This window comes from Heliangelus exortis, chromosome 16 (genome assembly GCF_036169615.1).
Source record: "Heliangelus exortis chromosome 16, bHelExo1.hap1, whole genome shotgun sequence".
Lineage (NCBI taxonomy): Eukaryota > Metazoa > Chordata > Aves > Apodiformes > Trochilidae > Heliangelus > Heliangelus exortis.
This window is the reverse complement of record NC_092437.1, coordinates 2,539,272-2,555,185: the sequence shown is the minus strand read 5'-3', so window position 1 is coordinate 2,555,185 and position 15,914 is coordinate 2,539,272. Positions and strand designations below refer to the sequence as shown.

The 15,914-nt window shown below is 55.5% G+C and overlaps 2 protein-coding genes across 8 annotated transcripts in view; one reads left to right on the top strand and one right to left on the bottom strand.

Moving 5' to 3' along the window:
- Positions 1-78: 78 nt before the first annotated feature.
- On the bottom strand, positions 79-8,807 carry ZGPAT (zinc finger CCCH-type and G-patch domain containing). The gene is made up of 6 exons (XM_071759975.1): positions 7,798-8,807; positions 5,782-5,915; positions 5,060-5,218; positions 4,240-4,371; positions 3,035-3,452; positions 79-2,101 (listed from the first exon to the last, which is right to left on the bottom strand). Exons 1-6 carry the CDS (start codon positions 8,448-8,450, stop codon positions 1,963-1,965), a joined length of 1,635 nt encoding a protein of 544 aa, XP_071616076.1. The 5' UTR covers positions 8,451-8,807; the 3' UTR covers positions 79-1,962.
- A 170-nt stretch (positions 8,808-8,977) lies between these two features.
- Positions 8,978-15,914, top strand: part of ARFRP1 (ARF related protein 1) — an 11,380-nt gene continuing 4,443 nt past the window's right edge. For 4 of the 7 annotated variants that reach the window (XM_071759977.1, XM_071759981.1, XM_071759983.1 and 1 more), the window contains exons 1-6: positions 8,978-9,099; positions 10,035-10,134; positions 10,473-10,560; positions 11,506-11,588; positions 12,045-12,126; positions 13,358-13,428. In XM_071759977.1, the coding sequence (XP_071616078.1) occupies positions 10,042-10,134; positions 10,473-10,560; positions 11,506-11,588; positions 12,045-12,126; positions 13,358-13,428 (417 nt within the window). In that variant the 5' untranslated portion in view covers positions 8,978-9,099; positions 10,035-10,041. Of the gene's footprint in view, positions 9,159-10,034; positions 10,135-10,472; positions 10,561-11,505; positions 11,589-12,044; positions 12,127-13,357; positions 13,429-15,914 lie in introns of all 7 variants that reach the window. The other 3 variants (XM_071759979.1, XM_071759978.1, XM_071759980.1) reach the window with 3 other exon arrangements.

Here is a 15,914-nt window from a genome sequence, read left to right as displayed (position 1 = left end):
TGTAGCTGCAGGGGAAGGATGGGTGGCCACAGCTCCTCATTACCTTGCAAATGAAGGACGCCTGGCAAGGGCAGAGAGGGGGACACAAAGCCCGCGTTTATTCCCCGGGGAGGGGAAGTGTCTCGGGTGGGAGCCGCTGGAACAGGAGCCTGAGCTGCGGAAACCCCAAGGGAAGGTCAAAAAAAGGAGACTGAGCAGAGCCAGAGGGGCTCACAGCCCCAGTTCTGCTCCAAGAGAGGGTGACCTGAAGCAGTGTGAGAGCACAAACCAAACTCAGAGATCTCTCTGCTCCCGCCAGCAGCCGCGCCGAGCTGGGGACATCAATCCTTGTCACCACTGAAGGGTGGGACACAAAGAGTCACTGGTGAGGGCAGGGCACTGAGCAACCATTGTGAAACCCTTCATGAAACCCCAGAGGTGGAGAACAGGAGAACAACAAAGGCAGAGCAGCCAAGCTGGGCAGAAACTGATGGCTGCAGAAAGGCTCCTGGCAGCTCAGGGCACCCTGCAGACCCAGCCCTGACCACCCCAGCAGCACCCAAGTGCTCTCCAGGAGGACACAGTCACCAGCAGGTTTCCTGAAGATGTTTGTCTTGTTTATTTTTGCTGCCACTCTGTGTTTTCTGAGGTGTTTCTGCAGCAGTGCCACGTCCACTGAATGGTGTCTCCTCCAGCTTTAGGATTTCTGGTTTGGCAGCCTCAGCCTAGGAGCCAGGGCAGCTCCCTGCTCAGGGAGTTTTCTGAGGAACAGATTTAAAAGAAAAAAAAAAGGTGGTACCCAAACTTTTCATTAGAAGAAACGACTCTCATAATACAAGGAAACCGTTTCCTTAAATTAAGGAAAGAGAAAAAAAAAAAAAAACTGTCCTCGAGATGCTGGCATGAAATTACAACTCAGGAGAAAAGCAATCAGAATGTACAAGTCCCACCAGAAACTCTTCAGTGACACCACCACCTCCTCTGGGGAAGGACTGGCTGCTGCCAGCACAGCACAGAACCTACTGGAGCAGACATCCTGCCTGCCCCACGCCTGCCCACGCTGCAGGGAAGGGCCCTGGGGCTGCCCCAGCCCAGCCTGGAGCTCTCCCACACCTCCTGATCCCTGTGCTCAGCCAGACCCTGGGTCTGGGTCCTGAGGTTTCTTAATCAAAGGAGCTGTGTTCAGTGAGCCACCCGGGGCAGGAAAACTCAGGTGATGATGGCCAAAGCCACCAAGTTCCCAGCTGGGAGGGCTGAGGCTGCTGCTCTGCTGCCCCGTGCCCACAGCTCTGTGCTCTGCCTGCAGAACCCCCCGTGCAGTGGGGCTGCACCATGGCCTGAGGACACTGGGCTGCCAAAGGGATCAAATCTGGTGCTTGAGGCCACTGGTACCTCCAACCTGCCACTTGGCCCATTTACCCCTCACACCAGGGCTGCAAGGAACTGCTGCCCCTCCCCCAGAACAGAGTTTTTGGATAAATCCCCCAGTGAGACCCCGAGTGCAGGGAGCAGCAGGAGCCATGCTCTGCCCTGGCTCTTCCCACCCCACAGGAGGCTCAGCAGCTTCACCAGAAGCTCAGGACCCTGACTCTGCTTCCATTTGTCAGCTGGCTGCCAGCCCAAGCCACAGCTGGTGGCAGAACCCCCCCAGCTGGTTCACAGCCACCCCTGTCAGCAGCCCAGCAGCTGCAGGCTCTGGGTGGAGGTGCCACCAGAGGAGAGAGGGAAGAAGTGAGCAGGAGAGCAGAGAACTGGATTGATTGCTCCCAGCAGCTCCTTCCACAAGGCTGAGGCTGCCTGGAGGCTTTTTGGGGGGGTTGGGTGTGTGCTCTCCCCCTCTGCAGCACTCAGGAAACTGGAGAGGTTCAGAAACTGCAGCTTTTCAGCCCAGTTTTCAACCCCAAAGGCCAGAGGAGCAGGATGGCTCAGCCTGGCTCTGAGGCTCAAAGGACAATCCCTGCAGCCTGAGGCCTCCCTCAGAGCTCAGAACTCAGTCATCTTCTTGTGTGTCTCTGCTTTCTTCTGCTCTCTCTGCAGAGTGGCTTCCTGGGCCTGCAGCTGCCCCAGCTGCCTGTGGGCATTGGCCAACTTCTTCTGCAGCTGAGCTGCAGCAACACTGTGCCTGAAAGCAAAAAAAAAAAAACCAAAATAAAAAAATCAACCAAAAAGCAGCACTGCAGACACATCACCCTGCAGGAGAAGATCCAAGGTTTGTCACCAGCCTGGGAGGGTTTGCCCTTTCCTGGGGGATGAGTGTAAGTGACCTGCTGAGAGCCAGGGGGAACAGGATGCTCAGCATGACCTGGGATGGAAAATGTTCTGCTCTGATGCTCCACAGAAACACTGCAGGACCCCAGCACCCTGCCTGAGGGCCTGAATCCCACCCAAAGGACCCCAGCACCCTGCCTCGGGGCCTGAATCCCACCCAAAGGACCCCAGCACCCTGCCTGAGGGTCAGAATCCCACCCAAAGGACCCCAGCACCCTGCCTGAGGGTCAGAATCCCACCCAAAGGACCCCAGCACCCTGCCTCGGGGCCTGAATCCCACCCAAAGGACCCCAGCACCCTGCCTCAGGGCCTGAATCCCACCCAAAGGACCCCAGCACCCTGCCTCGGGGTCAGAATCCCACCCAAAGGACCCCAGCACCCTGCCTGAGGGCCTGAATCCCACCCAAAGGACCCCAGCACCCTGCCTCGGGGCCTGAATCCCACCCAAAGGACCCCAGCACCCTGCCTCGGGGCCTGAATCCCACCCAAAGGACCCCAGCACCCTGCCTCGGGGTCAGAATCCCACCCAAAGGACCCCAGCACCCTGCCTGAGGGCCTGAATCCCACCCAAAGGACCCCAGCACCCTGCCTCGGGGCCTGAATCCCACCCAAAGGACCCCAGCACCCTGCCAGTGTCCCAGCTGAAGTCTCTTTCCACTCCACTTCCCCTTGGGTCTCCCCCAGATATTTCCCTTGCTCCTCCCACACCTCATTTCAATCCCACCCCTTCCCCAGGACCACCAGGAATTCCCAGCTCACCCTGCAGCCCCCCAGAGCCTTCTCCTACCTCCCAATGTTCCTTTCCAGGGCCTGCTGGATGCCCCTGATGTCCCTCTGGGTCTGCTCAATCTTCTCCACCGTCTGGAAGAGGCGGATGCTCAGGGCCTTCCTGCTGCTCTTGCTGGCACGGTAGATCTCCTTGCTGTTCCTCTCGGGCAGTGCCACCCCTCCCACCTTCTCCCCGCTGCTTTTCCCTCGCAGTTTCTCGTTCAAAAAATCGAAGACGTTGTGTCGAGCCTTCCGGCTGCCACCAGGGGTCTGTCCGGAGCCGCTTCCCTTCTCCCGCCGCTTCCTGGAGGTGCCCGGTTCCAGCTTTCCCATCCTCTTCCTCTGCAGCACCTCAGCGCACTGGTCCAGGGATTTCCCTCGGGGAAGCACCACGGCCTGCACCGGCTCCACGCGGCCCTCGGAATTCTTCCCTAAGCCTGAGGAATCGGGAAGGACGTTTTAATGTCACCGAGAAACGACTGCGAGCCAGGACCTCCCCTCCCCAGACACCTCCCCCCAACTTGGAGCAATCCGAGCCAGGAATTCCCCTCCCCAGACACTTCCCTCCCAACTCGGAGCAACCCCAAGAGGCTCCCGAGGCATAAAAAGCCACAAAAATCCACAAAAAGCCACAAAAAGCCAGCCCAGGGTCAGAGCACAGGGGGGGATGCTCCAAGAGGAGCTCCCTGCAGCAGAAAATCAGTGTTCCAAGAGGCTGAGGCCAGGGTCAGGCTGGTTCCTGAGAAACCAGACCCTGCCTCATGTGCTCAGCTTCTCCTCCAAACTGGTTTGGCTGCTCCAGGAGAAGCAGGGACAAAGGGGACAAAGGGGACAAAGGGGACAAAGGGGACAAAGGGGACAAAGGGGACAAAGGGGAGGAGCAGGTCCAGCAGGCCTGCAGTCTGCATCCCCAGCCAGGAGATGCTCTCCCAGAGCCATCAAGAGCTTCAGAGCTCAGTTCCCTTCCTCCTGGAGCCTTTGGACAATCCCAGCCCTCAGTTCTCACAGCTCTGCCCCACACCTTGATCCCAGAGCCTCCAGGTGGCTGTGCTCCCATCACCTGGGTTCTCCCTTCCTGCTGGGAATCCCTCACACAGCTGGGAAGCCCTGTCCAGGGGACCTTTCCACCCAGAGAACTCACAGCTCCATCCCTCCCTTTCCCTTTTCCAGCCACTCTTAGGATCCACCCAGGGAGGTTCTCACAGCACCAGCTCCTCCTCTTACCTTTCCCAAACTCGTATCCCATCTGGAGGAGGAGTTTGGAGCCAATCCCACGAGTGTGAGCCTCCCAGCCCCCAAAGGAGGAGCTGCAGGCAGGGCTCCACTCCCTGCTCTCTGCAGCTCCTGAATCCATCACTGTGGAACCAGAGAGAGGAGGAATCAGGCCCAGAGACAAAGCAGCTCCAACAAAACCCCCCCAGGCAGCCTGGAAACCCCTCAGGAGGGAGCTCAACACAACCCCCTCCCTGCTGGAATCACTCCACTGCTCCTCCAGCCTTCCAAGGATGTCACCAGTTTTAGGAACACTGCCCTAAAGTCACTTCCATGAGGCCTCACCTGATTCCAGGCACTTCACAGCTCAAGGCAGAAGCTTCCAGAAGCTTCCAGGCTTCCTGTCTTTCCTTCCATCCCAGGAAAACCTGTCCCATGGGATGCAGCACTGCCCCCAGCTCCCCCAGGCACTCATTAGGATCCAACCACCTCCATCAGACTCAGCACAAAGAGCTCCAGGACACAGCTTTGTCCCTGTGGGGTCCTTGTGGCACTGCAGCAGGGACAGTGGTGTCTGTGTCACCTCAGGGAAGCCACTGGGCCCCTCCCTGTGTCACCTCCCCGTGGCAAAACAGGGCAGAGCTGTCCCTGTGCCCTCAGGGGGGACTCAGAGGCACTGGGGCCTCCTGCTCTTGTGTCCTGGAGCTCCCAGGGGATCTCCTGAGTCCCTCAGCTCAGGCAGGAAGAGCCCAGCAGAGGAGACATTTCCAAGGCAAGCTCCAGGAATCCAGGACCAGCAGCCCCAGTGGCTCCCACCATCCCCACCCCTTACCTTTGGCATAACCTGAGTCATCCACACTGCCAGCATCAGACTCAGGAGATGAAGCCCCCTCCTCACTCCTCAAGGGGGGGATGATGCTGTCCCCTTCCAGCACAGCCTCCTTCAGCAGCAGGGAATCAAACTTCACAGTGTAGTAACCACTGTCAATGTCTGCAGAAGGAAAAATAGGGAGAAAAATCCCAGGGTGTCTCTGCAGACCCTGGAATGGGGTCAGGTCCTGTGGAACAACAGGGGGAGGCCCAAGGAACACGTGCTTAAAAAAAAATAAATCCTGGGGTTTCTTGGTGCTGTGGGTTTGTGTCTGGGGGGAGAAGCACCCAAAGGTGCTGGGGGGGGGGGGGGTAAAGGTTTCTTCCCAAACCTGCAGCAGGATGAGTCACAGGGAACTCAGGTTTGTCCCTCTCTGATCCAGTGACAAAGAAAGTTGGGAAGGGGCTGAGCCCTCAGCTGCCCCAACCCCCCTGGCTCAGGCTGAATCCAGAGCAGGTGACTGCAATCCCAACCTCCTATCCATGCAAATCCCTGTGCTCCCTGCTGCACTCCTGCCCTTTTTGTCCCTCCCATTCCCATTCCCATTCCCAGCTCAGAACCTTTGCTCAGTGCCAACATCTTCAGCTCAGGAACTCAGCCCCAGAGCTCAACATTTTTCTGTCACCAAGCCCAAACCCAGCTGAGTTTTAGGTTCTCAGCAGCAGCAGCAGCCCTGGGCTCACCTGTGATCCTGGCTGGATACCAGATCCCATCACTGTGCTTTGCCAGGCAGGATGAGCCCATCCCCAGGGAGCTGAGGTTGGGCTCCTGGAAGGGCTGGAGCTGCTCCACAGGGACCACCTGGCCATGGGAGAACCTGCAGGAGAGGCACAGAGGAATTACCTGAGCAGGAATATCCTGGTCTGAGCTGGATCTGAACCAAGATTCCTCCTCTCCTCCAAGGAAACCCCAGGGAGCAGCCAGGGGGGTGAACCTGTACCCCTGGGGGTGGCACTGGAGCTCCCAGGGGATCTCCTGAGTCCCTCAGCTCAGGCAGGAAGAGCCCAGCAGAGAGGAGACACTTCCAAGGAAAGCTCCAGGAATCCAGGACCAGCAGCCCAGGATCCCCAGCAGTGCCCTGGGGGTGGCACTGAGCCTTCCTCCAGTGACACAAATCAGTCATTTTTCACCCTGAAAACATCCAGGGAACAAAAAAACCATCCCCATCCCCCCCCCCCAGAGCATGGGGCTCTCCTTGGGGGGACACAGAGAGGGCAGAAGCTGAGCAGCAGGAAGAGGCACAGCCAGGCTGGGGCTGCCTCCTGCTCAGAGCACAACTGACTCCCAGGGCCTTTCCCAGGGAGGTTCTGCAGCTCCCAAGAGGTGGAGACATCCACAGCCCCCCTGGGCAGCTGGGAAGGGACAAACACCTCAGGGGGTGATTTTAAAATCATAGAATCCTAGAATGGGCTGGGTTGGAAGGGACCTCAGAGCTCATCAAGTCCAACCCTTGCTCCACTCCCCCCGTGGTTCCCAGCCCATGGCACTGAGTGCCACATCCAGGCTCTTTTGAAATATCTCCAGGGATGGAGAATCCACCCCTTCCCTGGGCAGCCCATTCCAATGGCTGAGCACCCTCTCTGCAAAGAATCCTTTCCTAATATCCAACCTAAACCTCCCCTGGCAGAGCTGAAGCTTGTTACACCTCTGCACTTGTTACACCTCTGCACCTCTATTTTCTTCACCCAATTTCTTTCCAGCTCAAGCTCCAAACTTCATTTTGATCAACAAGCACCTTACTGGGAATTCAGAAGGTGATAAATACATAACAGGGAATAAAAACTCCAAAGTCAACAGCACAAGTACAAAAACAAGTTCAAGGCCATTCCAGGCAACAGGAGTGAGTCCTGTGTTCCAGACAAGAGAGACTTCAACAAAGCTGTGTCAGCAGCAGCCACAGAGCTGGGACAGGAATCCTAGAATCCTAGAATGGGCTGGGTTGGAAGGGACCTCAGAGCTCACCAAGTCCAACCCTTGCTCCACTCCCCCCGTGGTTCCCAGCCCATGGCACTGAGTGCCACATCCAGGCTCTTTTGAAATATCTCCAGGGATGGAGAATCCACCCCTTCCCTGGGCAGCCCATTCCAATGGCTGATCCCCCTCTCCAGAAAGAAATTCTTTCTCATGTCCAACCTAAACCTCCCCTGGCACAACTTGAGACCTTTTGTGCCCTCTTGTCTTGCTGAGAGTTGCCTGGGAAAAGAGCCCAACCCCCCCCTGGCTCCAACCTCCTTTCAGGGAGTTGGAGAGAGTGATGAGGTCTCCCCTGAGCCTCCTCTTCTCCAGCCTCAACACCCCCAGCTCCCTCAGCCCTTCCTCACAGGAATTCTGCTGCTGGATCCCTTCCCAGCCTCCTTGCTCTTCTCTGGACCTGCTCCAGCACCTCAATCTCCTTCCTGAGCTGAGGGGCCCAGAACTGGACACAGGACTCAAGCTGTGGCCTCCCCAGGGCTGAGCACAGGGGTGTCCTCCTTAAAATCCTTCAATCCAGGCACTGGATGGATGAGGCAAAATCTCTGCCAAGTTCCTGGGTTTTTTTTTTCCCTTTCAGCTCTGCAGCAGCAGAGACAGAAACAAGGGGGCACCACCCCCTGGGGCAGGGAAGGACCCCAGGACAGGGCTGTCAGAGCAGGGTTACCCCTCTGAAGGAGGAAGCCCCCAGCTACAGCAAGGACACAAAGCCCCCTCCCCTTTTTTACCTGCAGTTCTCCTGAAATCTGCACTTGTCATCCAGGAAGAAGGGACAGGGCTTCAGGGATTTGTGGGTTGGGTAGAGGTACAGCACCCTCACCCCTGCAGTGCCATCTTCCAGCTCCTCTGTGCCCACAATCATGGCATTGTGGTACTCCAGGGTCCCCCAGGAGCTGTAGTAGGGGGCTTTAACCTTCATCCCACTCAATTCCTCCTCCTCCTCCTCCTCTCTGTCAGACTCCTCCTCCTCCTCCTCCTCACTGTGCCTCTGCTCGTTTTTGTCACCAGTTTCTCCCTCTCCCTTGGACAGCAGCTCAGTGTTGGCAGCCAAAGGCTTCTCCTCACTTCCAAGCCCAGCAATGGCCTCCTGAAAAGCAGCATACTCCTCATCCTGGGCCGAGCTGTTGGGGTCGGTGTTCTGCTCCAGGAGCCCCTCCGGGGAGGAGGAAGATGCATTTGTATCTAGAGCAGCCAGAAGTTTGCTCTTCTTCACTGCCACCAGGCTGGACTGGGTCAGCTCGATCAGCTGCTTCAGATCTCCCTGCAGCTGGATCAGGTCCGAGTGCTGCGAGGGGTCCAGGCCCCTGCCCAGCGCCAGCTCCACCTGCTGCAGCTGCGCGTTGTAGCTCTCAATGGCCGCTTCCAGACTCTCCTCATCCATGGTCCCCGCGGGGAAAGCTCCTTCAGCCGCGCCCTGCCCGGGCACTCACTGCATATCCCAAGACTTGACTGGAGAGCGCCGGCTGTCGGGGTAGCGGCTCGGCAGAAGCTCCCATCTACTCCTCCGTCCCGCTCCTTCCCTCAGGATCAGCCCAGGGAGGGCCCTGCCAGCCCCACTCGGCGGGAAGCGCTGAGAAAGGCCCCGCCCGGGCCTGCCCCGAGCTCTGCTCCCCCCGCAGCCTCAGCGCTCTCAGCGCCTTCCCGGGGGGGTCAGCAAACCCCTGGGCCTCCCCCTGCCCGGGTTTCCCCCTCTCTGAGCCTCCCCCTGCCCGGGCCGCCCCGCTCCCCCTCAGCTCCCCCTTCCCCTCTCAGCCGCCGCCATGACACCTCAGCCACTTCCGGTCCTCACCGCGCCCACTTCCGGCTTCTCCCTCCGCCTCCTGACGCTGCCCCCGCCCCTTCCCCCTCCCCCGGCGGGGCGGTGCCGCTGAGCATGCCGGGAGTTGTAGTCCAGCGGCCCGTTCCGCCCCTGCCCCCTCGGCGCCGCCAGAACTACAACTCCCAGAGCCCCGCGCGGGCCATGGCGCCGTGGGCCGGTGGCGGCGGGGAGCGGGGCAGCTCGGTGTGACGGGAGGCGGCTCCGGGAGCGGGTGAGGGGCTGCGGGTGACGGGCTCCGAGCCCCGCGGCTGGGGAGCGGCAGAGGCCGCGGTGAGGGCTGACGGGGCTGGGCTGGGATCGGTGCGGCCCAGCGCGGGATCTGGGCCCGGGCCCTGAGGGGGGAAATGGCGGCGGCGGGGGGGGGAAGGTTCGGTCCGGCCGGGCCGGCACAGGGCAAGGAGAGGGGGGCTGTCCCGGTGGTTGGGCATTCCCAGGGGGATTTACCGGGAGAAAGGGGCCTGGAGAGGCCTTGCTGGGGGCAGCAGGAGGGGGGCACTGGGGAGGCCTCGGGTCCTGGGGTCAGGTTTGGGCTCCAGACCTCAGGGGGGGCATTGAGGGGCTGGGGGTGTCCAGGGAACGACAAGGGAGCTGGGGAAGGGTCTGGAGCACAAGGAGAAGGAGCTGGGGCACAGGGAGAAGGATCTGGAGCACAAGGAGAAGGGTCTGGAGCACAAGGAGAAGGAGCTGGGGCACAGGGAGAAGGGGCTGGAGCACAAGAAGAAGGATCTGGAGCACAGGGAGAAGGGTCTGGAGCACAGGGAGAAGGGGCTGGAGCACAAAGTCTGCCCAGGAGCAGGGAGGGAGCTGGGGTTGCTGATCCTGGAGCAGAGGAGGCTGAGGGGAGACCTTCTGGATCTTTGCAGCCCCCTGAGAGGAGCAGGGATCGGGTTCTGCTCCCAAGGAACAAGCAACAGGACAACTGGAAAGGGCCTCGAGTTGCCCAGGAGAGGTTTAGATTGGAGCTTGGGAACAATTTCTCCCAGGAAGGGGTTGTCAGGGCCTGGCCCAGGGGGTGTCCCCATCCCTGGAGGGGTTTCAGAGCCCTGGGGATGTGGTGCTGAGGGCCAGGGGGTGGTGCTGGGCTGGGGGAAGGGTTGGATTGGGTGATCCCAATGTTTGCTGAGGAGTCCCTGGTGTCTGTGGCAGGAGCAGGATGTACACTCTGCTGTCTGGGCTCTACAAATACATCTTCCAGAGGGATGAGTACTGCATCCTGATCCTTGGCTTGGACAATGCTGGAAAAACTGTAAGTGCTGTTTATTCCCCACTGCACACACAGAGAAAACCTCCAGCAGATGGGTCCTTCCTCCTCCTCCTGCTGCTTCCTGGGTTGTTTCAGTGGCATCAGAGCACAGAATCAACTGTTCCCTTTTCCTTCAATCCAGCAGAAGCTTTGAGGGCTGTAGCTGAGGCTCTGCTGATCCCATAATCACCTCGGATTCCCTCTTGCAAAAATAGGCAACGAGCTGAGGGTTCCAAGGTTAGGTGAGGCAGTAAGTGCTGGGGCAGAAAGCTGAGGCAGGTTTGGGTTAGGAAGACCCCAGCCAGTAAAATATTTGAGAAAATGTTCTTGTGCTTTTTCAGACTTTCCTTGAACAAACTAAAACTCGATTTAACAAGAACTACAAAGGGATGAGTTTGTCCAAAATCACAACCACTGTAGGCTTAAACAGTAAGTAAACCTGTTTGGAATTTTTTTCAGCTTTCCTGCACAATGAGACAATTTCTTGTGTGAAAGATTTGAGAACTGGCAAAATAGTTCCTGGAAGTAGAGATTTTATTTCCCAACTCCCCTTGTCTTTTTGTAAGAGAATAAATCAGGGTGGCTTAGCTCAGGAGGAAATAAAAAAGTCTTGCAAACCCAAATATCCCATTTCAGTGCTTAAAACAAATCCCACTACAGTTCCTCTGGGTCTGCAATTATTTAAATACTGAGAGGACCCCATCAGATGGCAGTGATCACCCTGCAAAGCTCTTGTTGAGTGCTTGCAGCAGGCCCTGTGTCTGAGTTTATTTCCCTCTAGAAGATTCTTCTGCCCCAGGGTCTGTAGGGGATGTGCTGGTGCTTTGGAGAAAAGCCTTTGGTTTTCATTGGATTGTTTCTCCTTCTCTTCCTCTTCTCCTTCCTCTTCTCCTTCCTCTTTTCCTTCCTCTTTTCCTTCCTCTTTTCCTTCCTCTTCTCCTTCCTCTTCTCCTTCCTCTTCTCCTTCCTCTTCTCCTTCCTCTTCTCCTTCCTCTTCTCCTTCCTCTTCTCCTTCCTCTTCTCCTTCCTCTTCTCCTTCCTCTTCTCCTTCCTCTTCTCCTTCCTCTGCCCTTTCCTTTCCTCCCCTTTCCTCCCCTTTCCTCCCCTTTCCTCCCCTTTCCTCCCCTTTCCTCCCCTTTCCTCCCCTTTCCTCCCCTTTCCTCCCCTTTCCTCCCCTTTCCTCCCCTTTCCTCCCCTTCCCCCCCTCTTTCCCCCCCTCTTTCCCCCCCTCTTTCCCCCCCTCTTTCCCCCCCTCTTTCCCCCCCTCTTTCCCCCCCTCTTTCCCCCCCTCTTTCCCCCCCTCTTTCCCCCCCTCTTTCCCCCCTCTTTCCCCCCTCTTTCCCCCCTCTTTCCCCCCTCTTTTCCCCCCCCCAGTTGGCACCATTGATGTTGGCAAAGCTCGGCTGATGTTCTGGGATCTGGGAGGACAGGAGGAGCTGCAGTCTCTGTGGGACAAGGTTGGACATGGAGTTTTTTTTTCCTTTTAGAGGTGTTTTTGTCTCTCAGAGCTGGAGCAGTGGGGTCATTTGGGAATCCCACAGACTCATTTGGCACCCACACTTTGCCAGAGCTTCAAGCAGATCTGTGCCAGATAAGCAAAAATAATGCTCAATATTTGTGTTCTGGTTTAGAGGCAGCACTTGGGAGCCATCCCTGAGGGGAGTGGCAGCAGAGAGAAGGTTTTGGGGGGGAGAGATGAGATTTTTCCCTGCATTATCCAGGAGGCTGCAGGCAGCCCAGCCATGCCTCCTGCCTGCCTCTCTCCAGGTGCATCCTGTGGGCACAGCTGGCAGGAAGAGTTCTGCTCTTCCACGTGGATCAACATTTTACCAAATTAAAAAAAAAACAACACTTTTTATTTTTTTTTTTTTTTTTTAAGAAAAGCACTCTTAATATTTGTGTTTTCCTTTCAGTATTATGCTGAGTCCCACGGGGTGATTTATGTGATTGACTCCACAGATGAGGAGAGGCTCTCAGAATCTAAAAGAGCTTTTGGTGAGCACGTGGTGTTTGACCTGCAGTGGGATTTCTGTGGCACAGGACCTGGACAGACTGGAGAGTTGGGCTGATCCCAAGGGGATGAGGTTCAACACAACAACCCCATGGGGAGCTCCAGGCTGGGCACAGAGTGGCAGAAAGGGAGCTGGGAGTCTGGATTGCCAGGAAGCTGAAGAGGAGGCAGCAGTGTGCCCAGGTGGCCAAGAAGGCCAATGGCATCCTGGGCTGTGTCAGGAAGAGCGTGGCCAGCAGGTCCAGGGAAGGGATTCTGCCCCTGTGCTCAGCCCTGGGGAGGCCAGAGCTTGAGTCCTGTGTCCAGTTCTGGGCCCCTCAGCTCAGGAAGGAGATTGAGGTGCTGGAGCAGGTCCAGAGAAGAGCAAGGAGGCTGGGAAGGGATCCAGCAGAATTCCTGTGAGGAAGGGCTGAGGGAGCTGGGGGTGTTGAGGCTGGAGAAGAGGAGGCTCAGGGGAGACCTCATCACTCTCTCCAACTCCCTGAAAGGAGGTTGGAGCCAGGGGGGGGTCAGGCAGATATCAGTAGGATAAGAGGGCACAGACTAAAGAATTTTTTCCTAATATCCAACCTAAACCTCCCCTGGCAGAGCTTCAGCTCTGCCAGGGGAGGTTTAGGTTGGATATTAGGAAAGGATTCTTTGCAGAGAGGGTGCTCAGCCATTGGAATGGGCTGCCCAGGGAAGGGGTGGATTCTCCATCCCTGGAGATGTTTAAAAAGAGCCTGGATGTGGCACTCAGTGCCATGGGCTGGGAACCACGGGGGGAGTGGAGCAAGGGTTGGACTTGATGAGCTCTGAGGTCCCTTCCAACCCAGCCCATTCTAGGATTCTAGGATTCCTGTCCCAGCTCTGTGGCTGCTGCTGACACAGCTTTGTTGAAGTCTCTCTTGTCTGGAACACAGGACTCACTCCTGTTGCCTGGAATGGCCTTGAACTTGTTTTTGTACTTGTGCTGTTGACTTTGGAGTTTTTATTCCCTGTTCTGTATTTATCACCTTCTGAATTCCCAGTAATGTGCTTGTTGATCAAAATGAAGTTTGGAGCTTGAGCTGGAAAGAAATTGGGTGAAGAAAATAGAGGTGCAGAGGTGTAACAAGTGGAACTGGAATGCCAGCAGGAGCCTCTTGCTTCCTCCCATGTCTGGGAGAGGCATTTGCACAGTTCTGCCTCCCAGGGCTGCCTGACCCTCTCTGCTTTTCTTTCTGTGCTTTCTAGAGAAGATGATAACCAGTGAAGCTCTGGAGGGGGTTCCCATCCTGGTGCTGGCCAACAAGCAGGATGTGGAGGTAAGGTTGGTGCAGCCTTGGCAAGGGGAGCTCTGCAATCATCTTGAGTATTAATTTCTGTCCTGCTGCTGTAATTCTTCCCTCTCTCCTCCAACCCTTCCCTGTGCCATCACTGAGCTTCCTGCAGGCACCTCCAGCTCAGCTTTTTTTTTTTGGTTTTAGCTTTTTATGGGAAGAGAACAGAGGATGTTGCTGTGGAGCTTTCCTGTGTCATGACTTGATATCTTGATGCTGCTTTTTCCTGGTTTTTGAGCAAACAAACCAAAAGTGTTCAGTGCACTTTGTGCTGCTGCCTGGGGCCTGCACAGCAAGTGGCAGTGGAGCAGCATCAGCAGAGCAGGTCAAATCTGCTCAATAAATCATCCTGTTTGTCCTAGAGCATTCCCCCAGTGGCAGCAGGGAATGCCCAGGGAATGCTGCTCCTGGCTGTGATCCTTTAAAGTATTTCTTGTGTATCCAGAACTGCCAGGCCCTTGTTGAGATCAGATCCAGGAGTGGACACTCCAGAGTGACTCCTGCAGTGACTCATGCAGGGTGCTCCTCAGCTGCCTCCCACCGTGTGGGGAAAAAAGGGAAGTGAGTGTCCCAAGTGGTGCTTTCCCTGTTTTCCTCCTCTTTTCCTGTGCCTGCAGTTCCTGTGCTGCAGTTTGAGGGATTCATCTCCAGATGGAGACAGAGGCTCAGGGAGCAGAGCCCTGCTCAGGATCTGCTCCAGGGTGTGCACACACTGCCCCCCTGCCTCCCCTGGGCTTCACACTCACCGGGATTTGGGGAGATTTCCTGGGAAATCGTTTGACCTTGGAGGAGGATTTGGGTGCAGTTTAGGGGTGGGCACCTGTACAACACATCAGAGCTTTTTGGATGAGCCTGAGGTTACCTAAGTCACAGAAATAAAAGAAATGGAGTTCCCCTTAAAAGACAGGATGAGATTGAGGGAGGATTTCTGATTTCTGCTTTTGAGGTTTTCTGGTACATGGAGACATTGACTTGTTTGGGGTTTTTTTCCCCAGTATGGAAACCATAACATTAACTCTGGTATTTCCAGGTATTACAGCAGGGAGCAGTCTGCACTCTTGCCTGTAGCTGCTGAGAATTAAACTACAGGCAGTGACCTGGAAAGCTGTTCTGATTTTTCCTTTTCTCTGTGTGTATTTTGTTCTGGGCTCACTGCAAACCCAGCTCTACTGGCACCTTAGCCAGGCTGTAAAAATCAAATTATTGAACAAGTGCAGTTGTTTATATGAGCAAATGAGGAATCTGGGACAGGCTCTCTAGATAAAAACCATGAATGACTCCAGACCCCTTCTGGAGAGCAAGAATTGCAGCAGAGTTGAGGAGCTCTGGAAGAAAATGGAATGTTAATTACAGATTTTTCTGCTCTGGATCTTCAGACATGTCATGGTGGTGGGGAATTCTCACCCCTCTGTTGTCTCCTGACTTGCTGTTACTTGCAAAGTCAGAGTTTGCTGTTTTGATGTGAATGTGGCTGTTTAAAGGTTTATCAGAGCTGTGAAGTTCTGAGCTGTACACTGAGAGCTTGAAATTGGAGGACAGAATGTTTTGGAACCCTCCTGAAAATACAGGAAAATCTGAGCTGAAAAAATAGCACTTGCAAATAACCATGTGCTGTGTGATGTCTTGGGGAGGAAGACTTGCCTTCCTAATCTGAAAATAAGCTTTGGAAATTTAATTGGAAGTCCCCAGAGCATTGAAAACCTCCTCCTGTCTTTGCAAAAATGAGAAAAGCAGCAGAATATCTTTGAAGGCTCAGAGTGTTTTCTGTTTTCCACACAGATGTTAGAAAACAGGCTTTCTGCCACTCTCATTTCCAGCTTCAGAATTACCCCAAATTCCTGAGTTTTAGTCCAAATGAGTTTGCTTTCATGTAAAGAAGCCTAAGTTTTAGTTTAAAGCAAGCTTGTAAAAATGAAACCACAAAACCTGGGCCAGGTTGGTTGACTTTCTCTTAAATAGTTCAGGTAGGCTGTGAAATAGTTTTAGTAGGTTATTAAATAGTTACAGTCAGGCTGTTAGTTCAGGAGTCTGAGTTAAGCTGTGGAGCAGTCTCCATCTTTTGTTATTTCTGTTTTAATTCCATTGTGCTGATCACTTCCTCTGAGTGGCTGCAGAGCCTGTACTTCAGGTTTGTCCTGCCAGGAGGCCAAGCCCCAGGAAAGATTTCCCTGCAGTGGATTTGGCAACCAGATAAAAACTCTGCAATGCAACTTTTTCTACCTAAAACAGCTCCTCTTGCTTCTCTGCAGGTGACTCCAGAAAATGGAGCCTTGCTGCTTTATCTCCTGCCAGGTGTTCCACTCCTGAGTCTGGGTTTGGGCAATGCTCTTCAAAACTCTTCCTAAAAGAGGAGTCCTGCAGGCAGCCCAGGCCCCAGGGAGCTGGTGTGGAGAGGATCCTTTTGGGGAAGTTGAGCTGGAAATAGGATTTGTCAAGCTGTGTTTCTCCTGACGGGGGGTGGTGGGTGACAT